Genomic DNA, 14517 nt, shown 5'->3' on the forward strand with positions numbered 1-14517 from the left:
TAAACTTTTCTTTATTTACTGCCCCACAGCATACGCCCAAGTCCCCAACCACCGTGATGGCTGTGTTGACTAGACCACAGTACAAGTGTGCGGGGCGTGCTTAGATTAATATACAACAGGGTATGATGGTTGTTGTTACCTCCGTGAACGGAACTCAGCGTCACGAGAGGTACTGTTTTGTTTTTACGTAGCAAGCCCAAATCACTCAGTACCGTATCACGTATATTTGATTGGAGAGTAGGTATTAACAATAACATTCCACCCAGTATATCAGTTATAAATCAGTACACGGTCCATTTTGCATTTTAGATGACACGTATTCACCAGTTCCCACAATACTAAAAGGCATTCTTGTATACATGTACATAAGGGGAATTTTTGCAAATCATGTACTGAAATGCAGTATCTTTCTCTCTTTTTAACAAAAATCTGCAAAATATATACATAACACTGGTCACTTCAATTTTGGAATGTCACTTTCCAAATTTGCAGACGGCCATGTTGAAATCCCTGATTTTTCAACTTTTGCCATTTCTGCAGGTACAGTAAATTTTTACATACCATTTGAAAGATCATGTTATCCTCAGTACCAGGTTATTTTTTTATGGTCAAAACATACATATTTGTCAAGATATTTCACTTTAAAAATTGCAATCCCGCCGGTGTACAAGCCACACCGACGGGATCAGAAGCCCACCCCGGTCGGGAGTAAACTCTACCCCGTCGGGGTGGAAAACCACCCCGTACCCAGACCGCATCCAATTATCCTCATGAACACCCCATGAAAACCACTGAATTAATGAGAATTCACATCTTCACACCAGTGTAATTAGCAAGTTTGTGTGATAATTCATGAGAAGTCTGGGCTCAAAGGTTACCCCGACGGGGTTGAACAGCCCCGTCGGTGTGTTGAACAGCCCCGTCGGTGTGTCAGGTTGAACAGGCTGGGCTAATGGCCTAAGCCTTCAGACCAGACTGAAAGTAATTTCCCAATGAAGTTTTAAAAATTAACATTAAACTTGCTTCTAGGTTGATGGCGGTTTATACACAGTTTATTATATCACTTCATTATTGTAGTTCTGTGTGTATTCCTGCAGTTTTTCTAGACTGTATTTTCCAGGATTATGAAAGAACATTGTCTTCAAAGATACAAATGAGTCATGGATATCTCTGACATGGCAGGAATGGATATGATTGACCAGTCAACCTGCTCCACATGAGTGCCATATATATGTACATGACGTGTACAATCCTGTACATGTGTAGGTCCTAACAAGGAGGTTAAAAATCTAGTCTTTGTCCACCAATACCTAGCTCACTGTAGGATGAATTCTAGCAAGGAGGTTATAACCTCTAACCTGGCTAACACTAAGAATAGAGTTTGGACATGGCTAAAAATTTAATAAACGTTGATAACAACTTTTCAAACTCCATGGATAAACTCATCTATCATTAGCAGAATACCCCAGGGCTCAAAATATTTTTCACTGCATACCTGAACTGGTGCAGTAAACATTTAACCTGCACCAGACAAAGAAGAAAAATTTTGCTTGCACTTAGGCCACACCAAGTTAATTTATTGGTTAACGGATTCACCGCTTCATTTTTTTCTGATTTGCAAATAAAAATAAAAATTCAAAATCAACTGCAAAATGCTCATATTTTGCCCTGAACAGTTGAAAACAGTCCTTTCCTTACTACTTGTTACAGTCATTCCATCTTTCAATGCAATGGTATCATTAAAAGTTCAAAATGATTGTTTAAATTTTGAACCAGCCTGGTGTGTTGACTTCATGGCTCCTATCGTACCATTTTCGGCCATAATAGGAAGCCTAGGCCTGTTTTTATTTTTATTTTTTTTCCGCCCGCTCCGTTATTTTTCTAGAAAATCTGATAACCAAGAAATTAAATAGGTGTGGCCTTACTCAGACTTTGAGAAGTATGCATCATAATAAAATCTGTAACCATTGCTATTATTTTTTTATACTTCATAGGTGCTAACAGTCAATGCAGCAAACAAAAATACACATACTACTACATGTATCCATAAACCCATGGCCAAGTGCAATGTTAGGTGCCAGATAGCAGAAAATCTGACTGGATGAAGGGCCAAATAGTCAATTACAATGTTCTTTAGTTTTCACATGCCGGCTATCTTTCTGGCTTTTCCTGGGTGACCCAGTACAAGCTGCCGAGATACTACCAGTAATTTGGCATGTAACACCAGTAATGTGGCATGCACTCCCTTATAGGATAATTTGTATCAAGTTGATAATTGGACAGTGACATTTGCATGTCAAGAACAATAGCTGACCTAGTTTTAACCCGCATAACAATTGTACCTGGAGCAGAATAATTACCGAATGGGTACTGTTGGACAGAAATAGAGGATTGTATAATTCCTTGCTTTGAAAGCAGGCTCAAGTTGTGAATATTAGGCTTCTTGCTTATCTACTTAGTCTAAGTATTTAGGCTCATATTTATATATACTTAGTCTAGTATTTTGTTGCCAAAACTGGAAATAATCTGGAACAACTTTCCAATATTTCAATCATATTTCAACTTCACAGTCAAAAACATGGCCGCCAACACAAGAATAATTTGCCCCAATATGGACGGACCAAAACAAAGACTGAATATAAACAAATTCCAGGTTTATCCATTTGTTTGGCATTTTGATTAATGTCATGTGAATAGTGCTTACAATAGCGAATAGGTAAACTTTAACCATGTTGGCTAGATTCTAAGGAATATTTTAGCCACTTTTTAAAGATTTTAATGACTGAATTATTAGCATGAGCCAGGTTTGGAAACCAGTACTAGTTGTATATAAATTTCATGCATTGGATACTTGTTAATAATGCATCCTGGTATGTACAAGTAGTTGCATTTACCAGGCACATCAGAGAGGTCTATCTACCTAGCACAACTGTTGAGCATGTAGTGGGCAAATTTAGTGACTTAAATAAGCTAACACTTCCCCCCCCACTTTTTGAACCCTCTGTCCCTACTGTCTCAAAAGTCTATGGGATTCTGATTGCTTTGCCACTGAAATTCCTTCTTCCCTGAAAATTTTTGCTAAAGCAAAATCAACCCACTCAAAGTTGTAGTTTTCTGGGTGAGTCGACAGGTTGAAACTGACCGGGCACAATCTAATAACAGCTCAGGATATCTGACTTGCAATAAACCTTCTTGGTCAGGATACTGTCCTTTATTTCTTATCCCCAACCCAAGGAAAATTGGACCCTCTCTGGCAGATGGATACTGCCTGGCCAATTTCATATTTCTTTTTGCCACCTTAGGATCTGCTTGGAGCTAGTGCTTCATTTCCAGTCACCACAGTTCTCTGAACAAAAACAAAGGTCTCAACTCTCAAGCCAACCCAAGCCAGTGCACATTATGTAAATTGGGGGTAATTGGCACGTCAACGTGAAGTTGGAACTGCACACCTGAGGCAAACTCTTTGAAAGGACAGTAATGGTGTCCTCCCTATTAAATTTCATTTTATACCTTCTTGCATAGAAATACTAGTACATTTGTATATCATTGCTGTGGTTGTAATGTAGAAAATACTCCAGGGTCTGTAGGAAAGAAAGTTATCGGAGAAGGGCAAAATCACTTTTTCTTCAAACATCACACCCACCGACCTATAATCTCCAAGCAGATCCTACTGTGACAAGGCTGTCAGCTTTGTCACAGTATAGGATCTGCTTGGAGATCCTACAGCAAATGGAACCAAGGACCTTGATGGAACAGACCATGCTACAAAATGTCCCCACCCACCCAAAGTGTCGTTTCTCCCCATTTACAGAAGTACATTTTGACCGTAGTAGTTATACAGTAGACAAAAACACATCATTCAAGTATTTCTCCAGCCATGAAATATGAATGTAGGATGTACTCAGTAGACTATTTTGTAGGGCACCAATGGCCGCTTGTGTGTCTACCTATTATTATAAGTGGCTGCAAAGAGCTTTCATTAAAATTGATGAAAGCTCCTTTCGCTGTAAAAAGTCTCAATAAGTAAACAATGCAGCCAATTAACTTGTCTCAGACAGAACAATGGGACAAAATACACACGATGTCAAGTTTCTCAGCAAGTCACACCAAGCTTTTTAAAGCTCCTTGGTTTAAAGATTTCATGACATCCTCACAAAAATACTCTGCACCTGGTGGTACCAAGGTTCAAAATTAATGTATGTTCCAACTTCCTAGTTTCTCAACATATTTCTTATCATGATGCCTCCAAATATCTGAGAAGAATAGTGAGTCCTGATTTGCACTGCTTGCAGTGTGTATTTTGAATGACAGACATTATAACAAAGGGCCTCCTTCCACTCAGACAAAGGAGGTAAAAGAGAGAACCTCCCTTTTTTGTGACAATTATCAGAGATTGCTCCCATTCTTGACCAGCTAAGGCATTTTGCTCATTACATGACATGATTATGACCATATGAAAATTTGTGGGCAATATTCACAAGAACGACTGACTGTTTTCAGCTGCTAAGCCATTAATTTCGATCCCCGAATATTGTGGCCAGTGTAATAGCAATTGAGGAACTTGATCAATTCATTTGCAAGACCTGTGTGTTCTACATCTCAATTCTTACAAATAGACTGAAGGAAATAAATTTAAGTATTATTTTATATGGCCTCCTTCAGTCAATATTGATCATGTCAGTAAAATTCTATTAGACATTAGCTTTGGAGTAGTGAGTATGTGTTTGTAAGCTCTCTGGAATCTTTCTTTTTTGTGACCCTTATAGTTGGCTGAAAGGGGCAGATAGAAGAGTGTGGATTGTGCTCTCCATGCTTATTCTTTGTCCTGATAATGTCGATTTTGCACATCAATTGGATTGGATGACTGTCTGAGCTCACCCCGATGGGATCAGAGCTCACTCCGATCGGGGTAAACTTGCCCCGTCGGTGTGTATAGACTGATCAATTCACACCTTTCCTGGCTTTGTTTTGGGATTTTGCACCTCTTTGACCAGAACTCCTACCCCGTCGGGGTGACATTACCCCGTCGGGTTTAGTGATTATGACAGTGTCACCCCGACGGGGTGAGTACCTTACACCGACGGGGTGAGTACTTTACACCGACGGTCCTGTGATTTGGTCCTGACGGGGTAGCTGCTAGCCCCGTCGGGGTGCTGAAAAACCCGTCGGTCTGCTTGCATTTTCTATAAATGATATCTAAAGTTATGAATACTGCAGAACAATAATTTTCATATCACTATACTCCTTACATCAAGAGCTGCGCACTGATGTGAAACTTGAATGCAAAATGTTAATTTTTACTTGACATTCCAAATGGCCAGTGACTTTCCTAAATTAAGATGACCAGTGTTACATGATGAATATTGTTGTCTTTTCGTAAAATGCTTTGATGTATTCACTGCATGTCAGCATATCCCCTGACATACAAACACAATAGACTTTTTGTTCACGGTGAACATTTCATATAAATAATTTTTTTTTACAAATATAGATAGCTCGATATCAAAATAGAAACTGTCTGTGTTAGAAGTTCAGCGCCAACACGAACAGAGAGCCTTGCGGCAGCGTGACAGGAAGGATCCCCACAGCCGACGTTTCGCCAGCTTCTTGACAGGGTGAGTCTGTGGCTGACTGGCGCCGTTCTCCTGTGTCTCCTCCTCACTGGGAATCTCCTGTTCGCTGATCAGGCCCTGCAGCGTGGCGAGTGGGAAGTCCAGTGGCTGGATCTTCAGCCGAACAGACTCCGCTGATCTGTTCAAGATATCGTACAATTCTGGCGTCGTCTTCCCGTGTACAGGGAGGAAGTTCATGGCAACCAGTCGGCCGACTGGAAGGGGTCCGATGCTGCCTGCTGCTTGGCACACCACGTGGATTTTGCGCAAGGTCTCCTCTGTAGCACCAAACGGCTTCTCCGGGACCTCAGTAGCGAGGAGCAGGAACTCGAACTGTCCCAGCCTGTTTCGGTACAGCACAAAGTCCTTACACCTGGCAGGCTTTGTCGGAGGGACAGGAGTGTTGTCGGTGGTCTTGTCTGTGTCGTCTCCATGGTGAAGCCTGGGTGGTTTAGGCGGTGATGTACCTGTAACCACACCGTCTCCATGGTGAAGTCTGGGTGGTTTAGGCGGGGGTGTACCGGTAACCACACCGCTAGCTGAGGGGACGGACTCGGTCTGTTCTGTCAGCTGTTCCAACTCTGCCTTGATCTTTCGAACAGAAGCTCGGAGGCTGAGGAGAAAAAAGACAAAATTAGGTTACACGTGGCTGTCTCTGGGAGCTGTTACGAGATAGTAGCTATCTGTTAAACACTGAGACTGTCATTCTTTTTGTACTGGCATCCGTAGTAATTACGTAGAATCAATGACGGCACCAAAACTGAATTCCCTAATTTTTTTGAGAAAAGTAAATGCCTAATCTTCTTCACTTCTCTGCTTTTGTATCTTTATGGTATTTAATTTGATTTGGTTGCAGCTGGTAGAATTTATAAATAATTGAAATGATTATTATGAAAGTTAAAGCTATAATTGAAGTCGATTTACTTTGCATCATTGGGGCAGTGCCCATCTCCATAGCCCTTGGGCCACATAAGGTCACTACAGTAAGGGCGCATTCAAATCTTTCACATTGCTGAGTAATAAACAGTGCTAGATCTTTTTTCAATGGCCTGGGTGGGGTTTGATTTCACCACCTCCTGAATGCAAGGCAGACACTCTACACCCACTAGGTCATTGCTCCCGTACCTGATCAGAACTCTGTCGTCACCCGGCAGTGCATGTGAGGGTGCCACACCGCTGTCTCCGTTAGACCGGCTGGCCAGGGCCTCGTACCCCTGGACCAGACTGCTCACGTTAACTGATCTGGAAAGGAAACATGTACGTATTAAAGTGGCCTTTAGTTACAGCAATATAATGTATGACCAAACTTAACTGTTTGGACTGCAATTGTCGCTTTCCATTGCCTTCCAGTCAAGGTGAGATGGCTTCTCTGCAAGGGAAGTTCTGAAAAGTAGCATGTAGGTGTGTCTACCGAAATATCAACTAGAATGCAGGAATCCATGTTGTGAACCTCCAGCTTATCAACACATACAGTCAGTTTCCATCAAAGACAGGGTACACAGCTTATATAGGTTTCAATCTGTGTAGATGGATTCTCCTCTCATTTTCCAACTACGTACTGTTCTGAACATTGTTAGCTAAAACTAAACTAAAGAGTTCTTACTCGCTAAACGAGCTTGCTGCATCGCCGTGTTGCCCGGGCTATGTGAGAGAGGGAACACAAAGCAATAAGAACAGCAAAACAACACAAACAACAAACAAACAAACAAACAAACAGAGCAAAGCAAGATATAGAGTATGTAAACATAGAAAATCTGATAGACCAAGGAGGTTTAATAGAGCGAGCGCAATATTAGGCGAATGAATTGTAAGAGGGGGGGGGGACTTTGTAGAGTTGGGCCACCTTTTTTGTAAAACTAAATCCTATTGTACCTTGCTGCATTTTCCCGTCTTTCTAGTAGTAAATTCTACATGTACTCAATTACACCCGATGGTTTGACGACACTACCGCAAACCCACGATTACTAGCAGAGGATTGTGGGAAGCATTAAAAAGGTAAATAACACTTTTAACTGGCCATAAGTGTTGTTAAAATGCGAACTTACCTTCAACGTCCCCTCATCACACTCATGGGTCAGTTTTCCCAGCAAGCTCAAGTCACCTCCTCCCTGATGACTCTACAGTGAGCAGGAATGGGAACATAAGATGGGAGCATGGCGTAAGATAGTACTAAAGAACAACAAAATAAAACAATATACGATCCTCATTGATATGCCGATAGAAGCAAGGGCATTAAATTAAGTTTTGAGAAACAGCATTAGTGGAAAGCTGTAACGAAATCACCACTTACCTCAAACTGACTCCCAATAGTACTCAAGTCGTACTCGGTCTTCACTTTTCGAAGTGTCGACATCATGTCTTTGTTTCCTTCTGTGCGGTAGACAATGTCCACTCTCAGAACAATACAAGCCAACAGAGGTCTGTAAATGAACAATGGGAGAAAGTAAAGTACAATGTAAAGTGAAGCTTGGGTCGAGAGCAGGATTATCCAATGTCTCCCCTCCTGAAGATGGTGTCAAGGTTATCAAATGAATGCAATGAAAAGTGAATACAAGTATCCTCAACTGTCATGTGCGCGGCAAGGCGTTTGTATACACAACAAACTAAAAGATCTTATAGACACCAAGTAGACTTAACTGTCTTCCTGTAGTGCAAAATGTCCTTACAAACGATAATGACCTTGAGAACTTATGCGACAACCAGGTTGGTTACAATCCTACGAAATTTCGTGCTTCATTTTGCCATATATGAACAGTTTGGAATTTGGACGACTTAAGTGCCCTACTAACATGTAGAATAACACCTATTACGTAAGATGTGACTAGGACTGGCAATTTAGGCCAAATGTTTACCTAAACCAGAAGAGAGAAAACTTTCCTGACCTTGTTCGCGAGTAGGAAACTTGTCGAATGTGAAGAATTCGAACCCGTGTCCATGGCAACCGGATAAACAACCATGTAATGATGCTGTGACGTGTCCATGGTCAACCTGTGTTCCAACTCGGTGGTTGTTTACCAGGTTGCCATGGACACAGGTTCGAATTCGACAAGTTTCGTACTCGCGAACAAGGTCAGAAATGTTTCTCTCTTCTGTTTTAGGTAAACATTTGGCAGTAAAGATCTAAATCTCAGTCATGTATTACGTAACAGGTGTTAATCATGTCTAAGTAGGGGAATTTGCTCGTCCCAAACTGTTCATATCTGGCAAAATGAAGCATGAAATTTCGTAGGATTGCAACCAATCTGGTTATCCCATACAAAGTAGGTTAGTCCCAAGGTCGTTTGGAAGGACATTTTCAACATGGACAGAAAATCTTGGTATCTAGATCTTGCAGTTTATTGTTTAATATCTAACGTTATATATCATATAAAACCAGAAAGTCGAAGATACATCTGATCAACACTCTTCCGTCGATTTATTTGATAACCTTGATACCATCGTCGGGAAGGGCGCCGGCACTGTCTGCAGCCTACTCTGGCAGAGACTAACATATTTCCGTTCCCTGTAAAAATATGGACCTTCAAAGAGAAATGCCCGTTGAATTGTGGCCCCTTCCCACACAAAAAAACACCATTACTTTTCTTTGAAAATCTCTTTATTCACGTCAAGTTTAAGTATGTTACATGAAGAAAAGTCCAGAATTGCCTACCTAGCTATAGAACCTTGAAATCATATCTTACATAAAAGATGTCACATAACATGCCACACTAAACATACATTGTACATAAGATGTGACAGAACACACCCTCCTTTTAGTTACTCTGTACAATTCTGTGAGAAAATGGCAACCAAAACAACCTCACAGGTTTGGCAGGCTTTCACTTTTGTGCCCAGTACTATTAAAAAGCTCTTTACCATGGCTGACAACGAGATTAATATTATCAGATTTCAAACATACAGTATCAGCGTGTGTGAAAACAGCCTAACTTAACTACAGTGACACAATCTGAAATGTCCTATTTACTCAACTAATAATGTGATGAAGAGGGTCTGTACCAGCTTTCCCTTTATTTTGTTGACAGCTGTTTATCTAATTTTTTTACATACGATAAAGGATTAACTTGTAGAGGAGGGAGAAAAAAATACAAGGCACAAAACAGGGTACACAGTGTCAATGATTATACAGCAAAGTACTAGCACTTATGCACAGGTTTAGGTACCAGTAGAGAACCACAATAGAAAGATAGTACCTAGTGGCATAGTTCACAATATATACAGATCATTAGCTCATCATCTGAGATTTTCTCTGGAATGACAGACCTTATAATTTTTAATGTTCACCCAAGATTACAAATCTGCCCCCTATGTTATTGCTTTCACGAGATTACAGTGATTGTCAGCAGCTTCAGGTACCTTGTAAGCACTGATTGTGACACCCACCAGCAACTGTGTCGTGTCATGATTGGTAGGAATTGCTCACCAATCACAGAGCTTGATACATGTACATGCATGTCACAGCATTACACTTCAACTAAGCAAGTCCATTTCAAAGATGGATATACAAGTGGTACATGTATGTGCATAGCTAAAATGGAACTATCATCCACATCTGCCTTGTCTGTACCAATATTGTAGCTACAAAACAAGACTTTAGTTGCAATACCTCAATTGGAATTTCCACCACAATTACACTTGTATTTACAGGTATGATCACTTAGCCTTGCTGGGATACAATGTTTGAAAGTTTTCACAGTATACAACACTATACTAGACATAGCAGCAAGACTCAATTTGTCTTCAACAGAATAGAGAAACAACTTCTTCACACGATAAAGAAAGACTTGTAACACTGATAAAATACATGGCTGACCAAAACAGTTATACAAATGACTCATGCTTGACCAAATAACATGAAGAGAGAAGTACAGGATAGTCAAGTCTCACAACTATTTTATAGAAGGTGCATTGTGATTCACCAAAAATATGCCTTCATAAAAATGGTCCCTGGATTTACTTCATACTTAAAATATTCCCCCTTAAAATGTCAAGAGTTGCAATAAGAGTTGCAATGTATACTTAATGTATACTTAAAAAAATGTCTTCCTCATTATTGAACAAAAGAAATTTAACAATCTACAGCTAGCAGTTTGTCCAAAATATGCTCAATTCAGGACATAAACAAAGGGCTCCTGAACAAAAAAATATATATCACAAATGCTTTACCATTTTCGAGAATTCAAGATTTCTAGCCCCTTCTTGGATATTGTACCATGCGACTGTGTATAACTGCCAAATTTGGTCTTGGGGGATCCAGCTCCAGACACATTGGGGTGAGGCCCGAGCTGCTTCCTTTGGAGCCTTGGTCTGGTTTCCACCTTTGCAGAGGTTGGCCTCTGGCCAGGTTGCTGCAAAAAGAGGAAAATCATAGAAACCTTAAAAAAAGTAACAGTGATTAAAAGGAGAATAAAATGAAAGGCCTGACTCTTATAAAACTGGAGCACGACATGGGTTTGACACCCATGGTACAAGTGAAGCGTGTTCGAATCATCCTATAGAACTTTTGGAAGCCTGTGGGATAACCGTTAGAACCCTGTGTGATACTTCTAGTTATCAGATGGAACAGGTATGACATAAAATGGCAGAAGGGCACACGTACCAAAGCTGAAGAGGTGATGGCCAGACCAGGGTCATCCTTCCTGGTCAGGATGTTGTTCTGGAGAGCTGCTGCCTTGGTTGCAGACATGGTTCTCCCCCTGCGCCCTCCAACAGGGGCGGAACGGGCACTGCTGGTGTTCAAGCCAGACTACACAAACACAGATGCAATTTGTCATGATTTATGTCATTATGCTTTAAGTGTAATGCAAAATACCTCAGCATGTATGAAATCATTATCATATTTTCACATTTCCCACTTTTGCCTCCATCAGTGAAACATGTAGCACAGTGATACTCACATAACCTGCCTGAAGATTTTCATAACTACGTTGTCTCTGAAGAGTGGACCTGGCTTTGAAAGGGCTGGGCTGAGGTGCAGGCTCCTTTGTAGTTCTTCCAAATGCTACCCCTTGAAGATAAACAAAAAAAAATCAATTAGCAGCTCTAACATTTACCTTCAGAGAAATTCTTAGTCACTGTCAAATTCTGATGAGATAATGGATGCCATCTGAAACATAATTTCAAACTCATCAGCAAATTTATTCAGCTGCTTGAAGTTATTCAGTTATCACTAAGTCTTATAACGTTATATGTCTTATTTCACTAGAAGCACATAATATGTACCCGTGTGTCCATTAGATGTTCTATTCCTGGGAGACACCTTGGGGGAGGGTTTTGATGGCACCTCGTCCATGACCACATCTTTGGGGGAGGGTTTCTCTTTAGGCGACTGTTTAGGAGAGTGTTTCTGGGAGCCAGCTGAGCCCTGGCGTGGCTGCTGCTGCTGTGTCTGCTGTCGCTCTTTCAACAACGTCCGGCGCTGTCTACGGACTATGGTCTTCTTCTCCATGATGAGCTGAAATGTGGAGATAAACATGAGATTTCAAGGATACAATCTCAGCATTTTAGAAACTCTATAATTACATTTTGTTTCTTTTTTAAATATCTGGATATGTACATGCATACATAACATTTAGTAATCCTTAAAATTTGTTCTTTTCCAAACAACAGTTAATAGAAAATGAAAGCAAAGATAAGAAATGTGCCTATCAATTAGTTTGATACAACTATAAATTAGTATTATAGATTCAAACAAAAAGCTCCTTACTTCATACAGCTTGCTCCTGTACTCAGACACAGACAATTGGACATCATCATCTAGTGGAGGCACTACATCATAATCCAGCGCTGGCTCATCACTGGCATTGTGGAATCTGGAATACACAATGTTGGACTGATTTATTATCCAACTACATCAGGGTATGTTTCTGGGCATGGGACAAATTCATAGTCAAGAAAGAATGCATAATCTTATGATTATACCAGACACATCTTGAAATTGCTACTCATCAGTAGACCAATTAAAAGGCACTGGTTGTTGAGACAATGTACATATCAGTTGGAAATCTTGACAATGTGCAACATTCAGAAACAAGGCTCTTCTGTGTAAGGTGTCCTTTCTAACAAACTGGGACATCTTGAGGAGCACTGACCTGGCTACGTAAGGATGCTGCAGAGCCTGTTCTGCTGTCAGCCTTTTCTCAGGGTTGAACACGAGAAGCCTCCTGAGCAGGTCAAGGGCATCTGCCGGCTGGCCTGGCAACATGTCCTCAAATGACCTCTTTGGTCTGCAGGGGAAACAATATAATAGCACTTGTCAAGCACTCTTGTCAAAAAGGTGCAAAAGGTAACATCCACAGAAACTTATGGTTTCCTTTATTTACAGACTAACTGCTTTTGTGTGACATAGTTGTATTGTGTCCTGCTATGAAAATTAATAACCATGCAAAAATATTCATATCACATCATAATTATGGAGTACATGTACATGTCCTGTCCCTGTCTTACATGCGGCAAAATATGAACACCTTATTATTTTTTTTACCTAGAAAGGCAAATGTAACAACATTGGCTTGAAAGGCATCTATTTTTTAGAGTCAATAACCAAAATGTGTAGCAATGCAGATGATATAGGAAGGTGAATTCATTATTAATCCTTGCATGCAATGAAAAATTGTTTCTTCATTGCAGCTGCTTCATTGTTAACATAGATTTGCTTATTCAAAGATATAAGACCACTACTGAATAATATATGTAATGGTATCAGGTTTCCCAACTGCATAATATCTACTTTAGATAATACAGTGAGCTTAAGTATGTGGCATCTAAAAACACAGATATTTCACAAAATAAACCACCTTATTAAGTCAGTCTCTTTTAGTTATGTGCATTAAAAAAATAGCCAGGGGAAAAGAGCCAAACAGTAGCAGGGTTCTCCCCAGACGATGGAACAAGGGCGCTGCGCCCTGATACTCCTAGCTCAGCGCCCTCATACTCATTTTCAAATCTAGGGTGTTGCATCCCGATTTTTCTACAAAATTTCGCTAAAATTCGATAAAATTTCCTGATTTCGGGGCTTAGTGGCGTCTACTTTCCCGCCGGCATTGTCTCTGAAAACTTGTGAATGGGGCGATAATCGAGTAAACAATGAGTATTTCGCACGACGCTACTGAGAGAATCGCTGTCATTGGTGGAACATCGGGCGCCCCGCTAGCGTTTTGAAGTCGTGTAAAGAAAGCTAATTGTCTGATTTCTTTGTAAACCAAAGCCCTCGACCCTGATAATAAGTTTAAAAATAAAAGCCGATACGTTTACGAACTTATAAACCGTAGAAAATTCCCTACCGTACCGCGACATTATGAAGCATGTGGCGGCCGCGAAATTCGTTGACGCGACAGAAAATGTCTGGTTCATGATAGCGGTATTTCCCATGAAAATAACGTATACGATTTATTTTTCCCCTGCTGTCGGTTTTTAAGTCCCGAAACGTTAAAAAAAAGCTGAATTTTGCCCACAAACCCGACGGGGGACGGCCTGTAGCACATGGCGGCCGCACCGCAAGCTCTGCTAGCCGTGGCGACTATTGATTCGGGCTTACATTGCATTACCCTCAGCAATAGTCGTGGAAAGATCCATTGGCAGAACTGCACATTTCCCGTTGGCTGCTCGATGCTCTGTTTTTGACCCGGTTTTTTGCTGTCCCGAGCTTCCCTACAATATAACTCCACAATTGGCCGGGTTGCCGATGTTTAGATCAGCCTAAATATTCCACAGCGCGACAGAAAAGTAGTAAAATAGCTAGTCGGCACAAGCTGGCGCCATCTTGGATATAGTCGGGAATGTCCGCTACCGCCGTCGGGAACGCTCGGTAGCCTTTCCGGTTATAATCGGAGAGCTTTCGGTCGGGCTTCGGTAATCGTGACGCTACCGAGCGTTCCCGACGACCCTAGCATGTCCAGATAGCGAGATA

The 14517-nt window shown here is 40.9% G+C and overlaps 2 protein-coding genes across 3 annotated transcripts in view; both read right to left on the reverse strand.

Annotated features, from left to right (window-relative positions):
- Positions 1-5500: 5500 nt before the first annotated feature.
- Positions 5501-7965, reverse strand: LOC109469605. The gene is made up of 5 exons (XM_019768145.1): positions 7903-7965; positions 7658-7729; positions 7216-7253; positions 6738-6854; positions 5501-6225 (listed from the first exon to the last, which is right to left on the reverse strand). Exons 1-5 carry the CDS (start codon positions 7963-7965, stop codon positions 5532-5534), a joined length of 984 nt encoding a protein of 327 aa, XP_019623704.1. The 3' UTR covers positions 5501-5531.
- A 1230-nt stretch (positions 7966-9195) lies between these two features.
- LOC109469755 (extracellular signal-regulated kinase 2-like) overlaps positions 9196-14517 on the reverse strand; it is a 12936-nt gene continuing 7614 nt past the window's right edge. The window contains exons 8-13 of one of the 2 annotated variants that reach the window (XM_019768351.1): positions 12701-12835; positions 12316-12421; positions 11832-12063; positions 11507-11616; positions 11209-11355; positions 9196-10957 (exon numbers count right to left, since the gene is read on the reverse strand). In XM_019768351.1, the coding sequence (XP_019623910.1) occupies positions 10772-10957; positions 11209-11355; positions 11507-11616; positions 11832-12063; positions 12316-12421; positions 12701-12835 (916 nt within the window). In that variant the 3' untranslated portion in view covers positions 9196-10771. The remainder of the gene's footprint in view (positions 10958-11208; positions 11356-11506; positions 11617-11831; positions 12064-12315; positions 12422-12700; positions 12836-14517) is intronic. The other variant, XM_019768350.1, reaches the window with a different exon arrangement.

Source organism: Branchiostoma belcheri, unplaced genomic scaffold, assembly GCF_001625305.1.
Source record: "Branchiostoma belcheri isolate BF01 breed outbred unplaced genomic scaffold, Haploidv18h27 scaffold21, whole genome shotgun sequence".
Classification (NCBI taxonomy): Eukaryota; Metazoa; Chordata; class Leptocardii; order Amphioxiformes; family Branchiostomatidae; genus Branchiostoma; species Branchiostoma belcheri.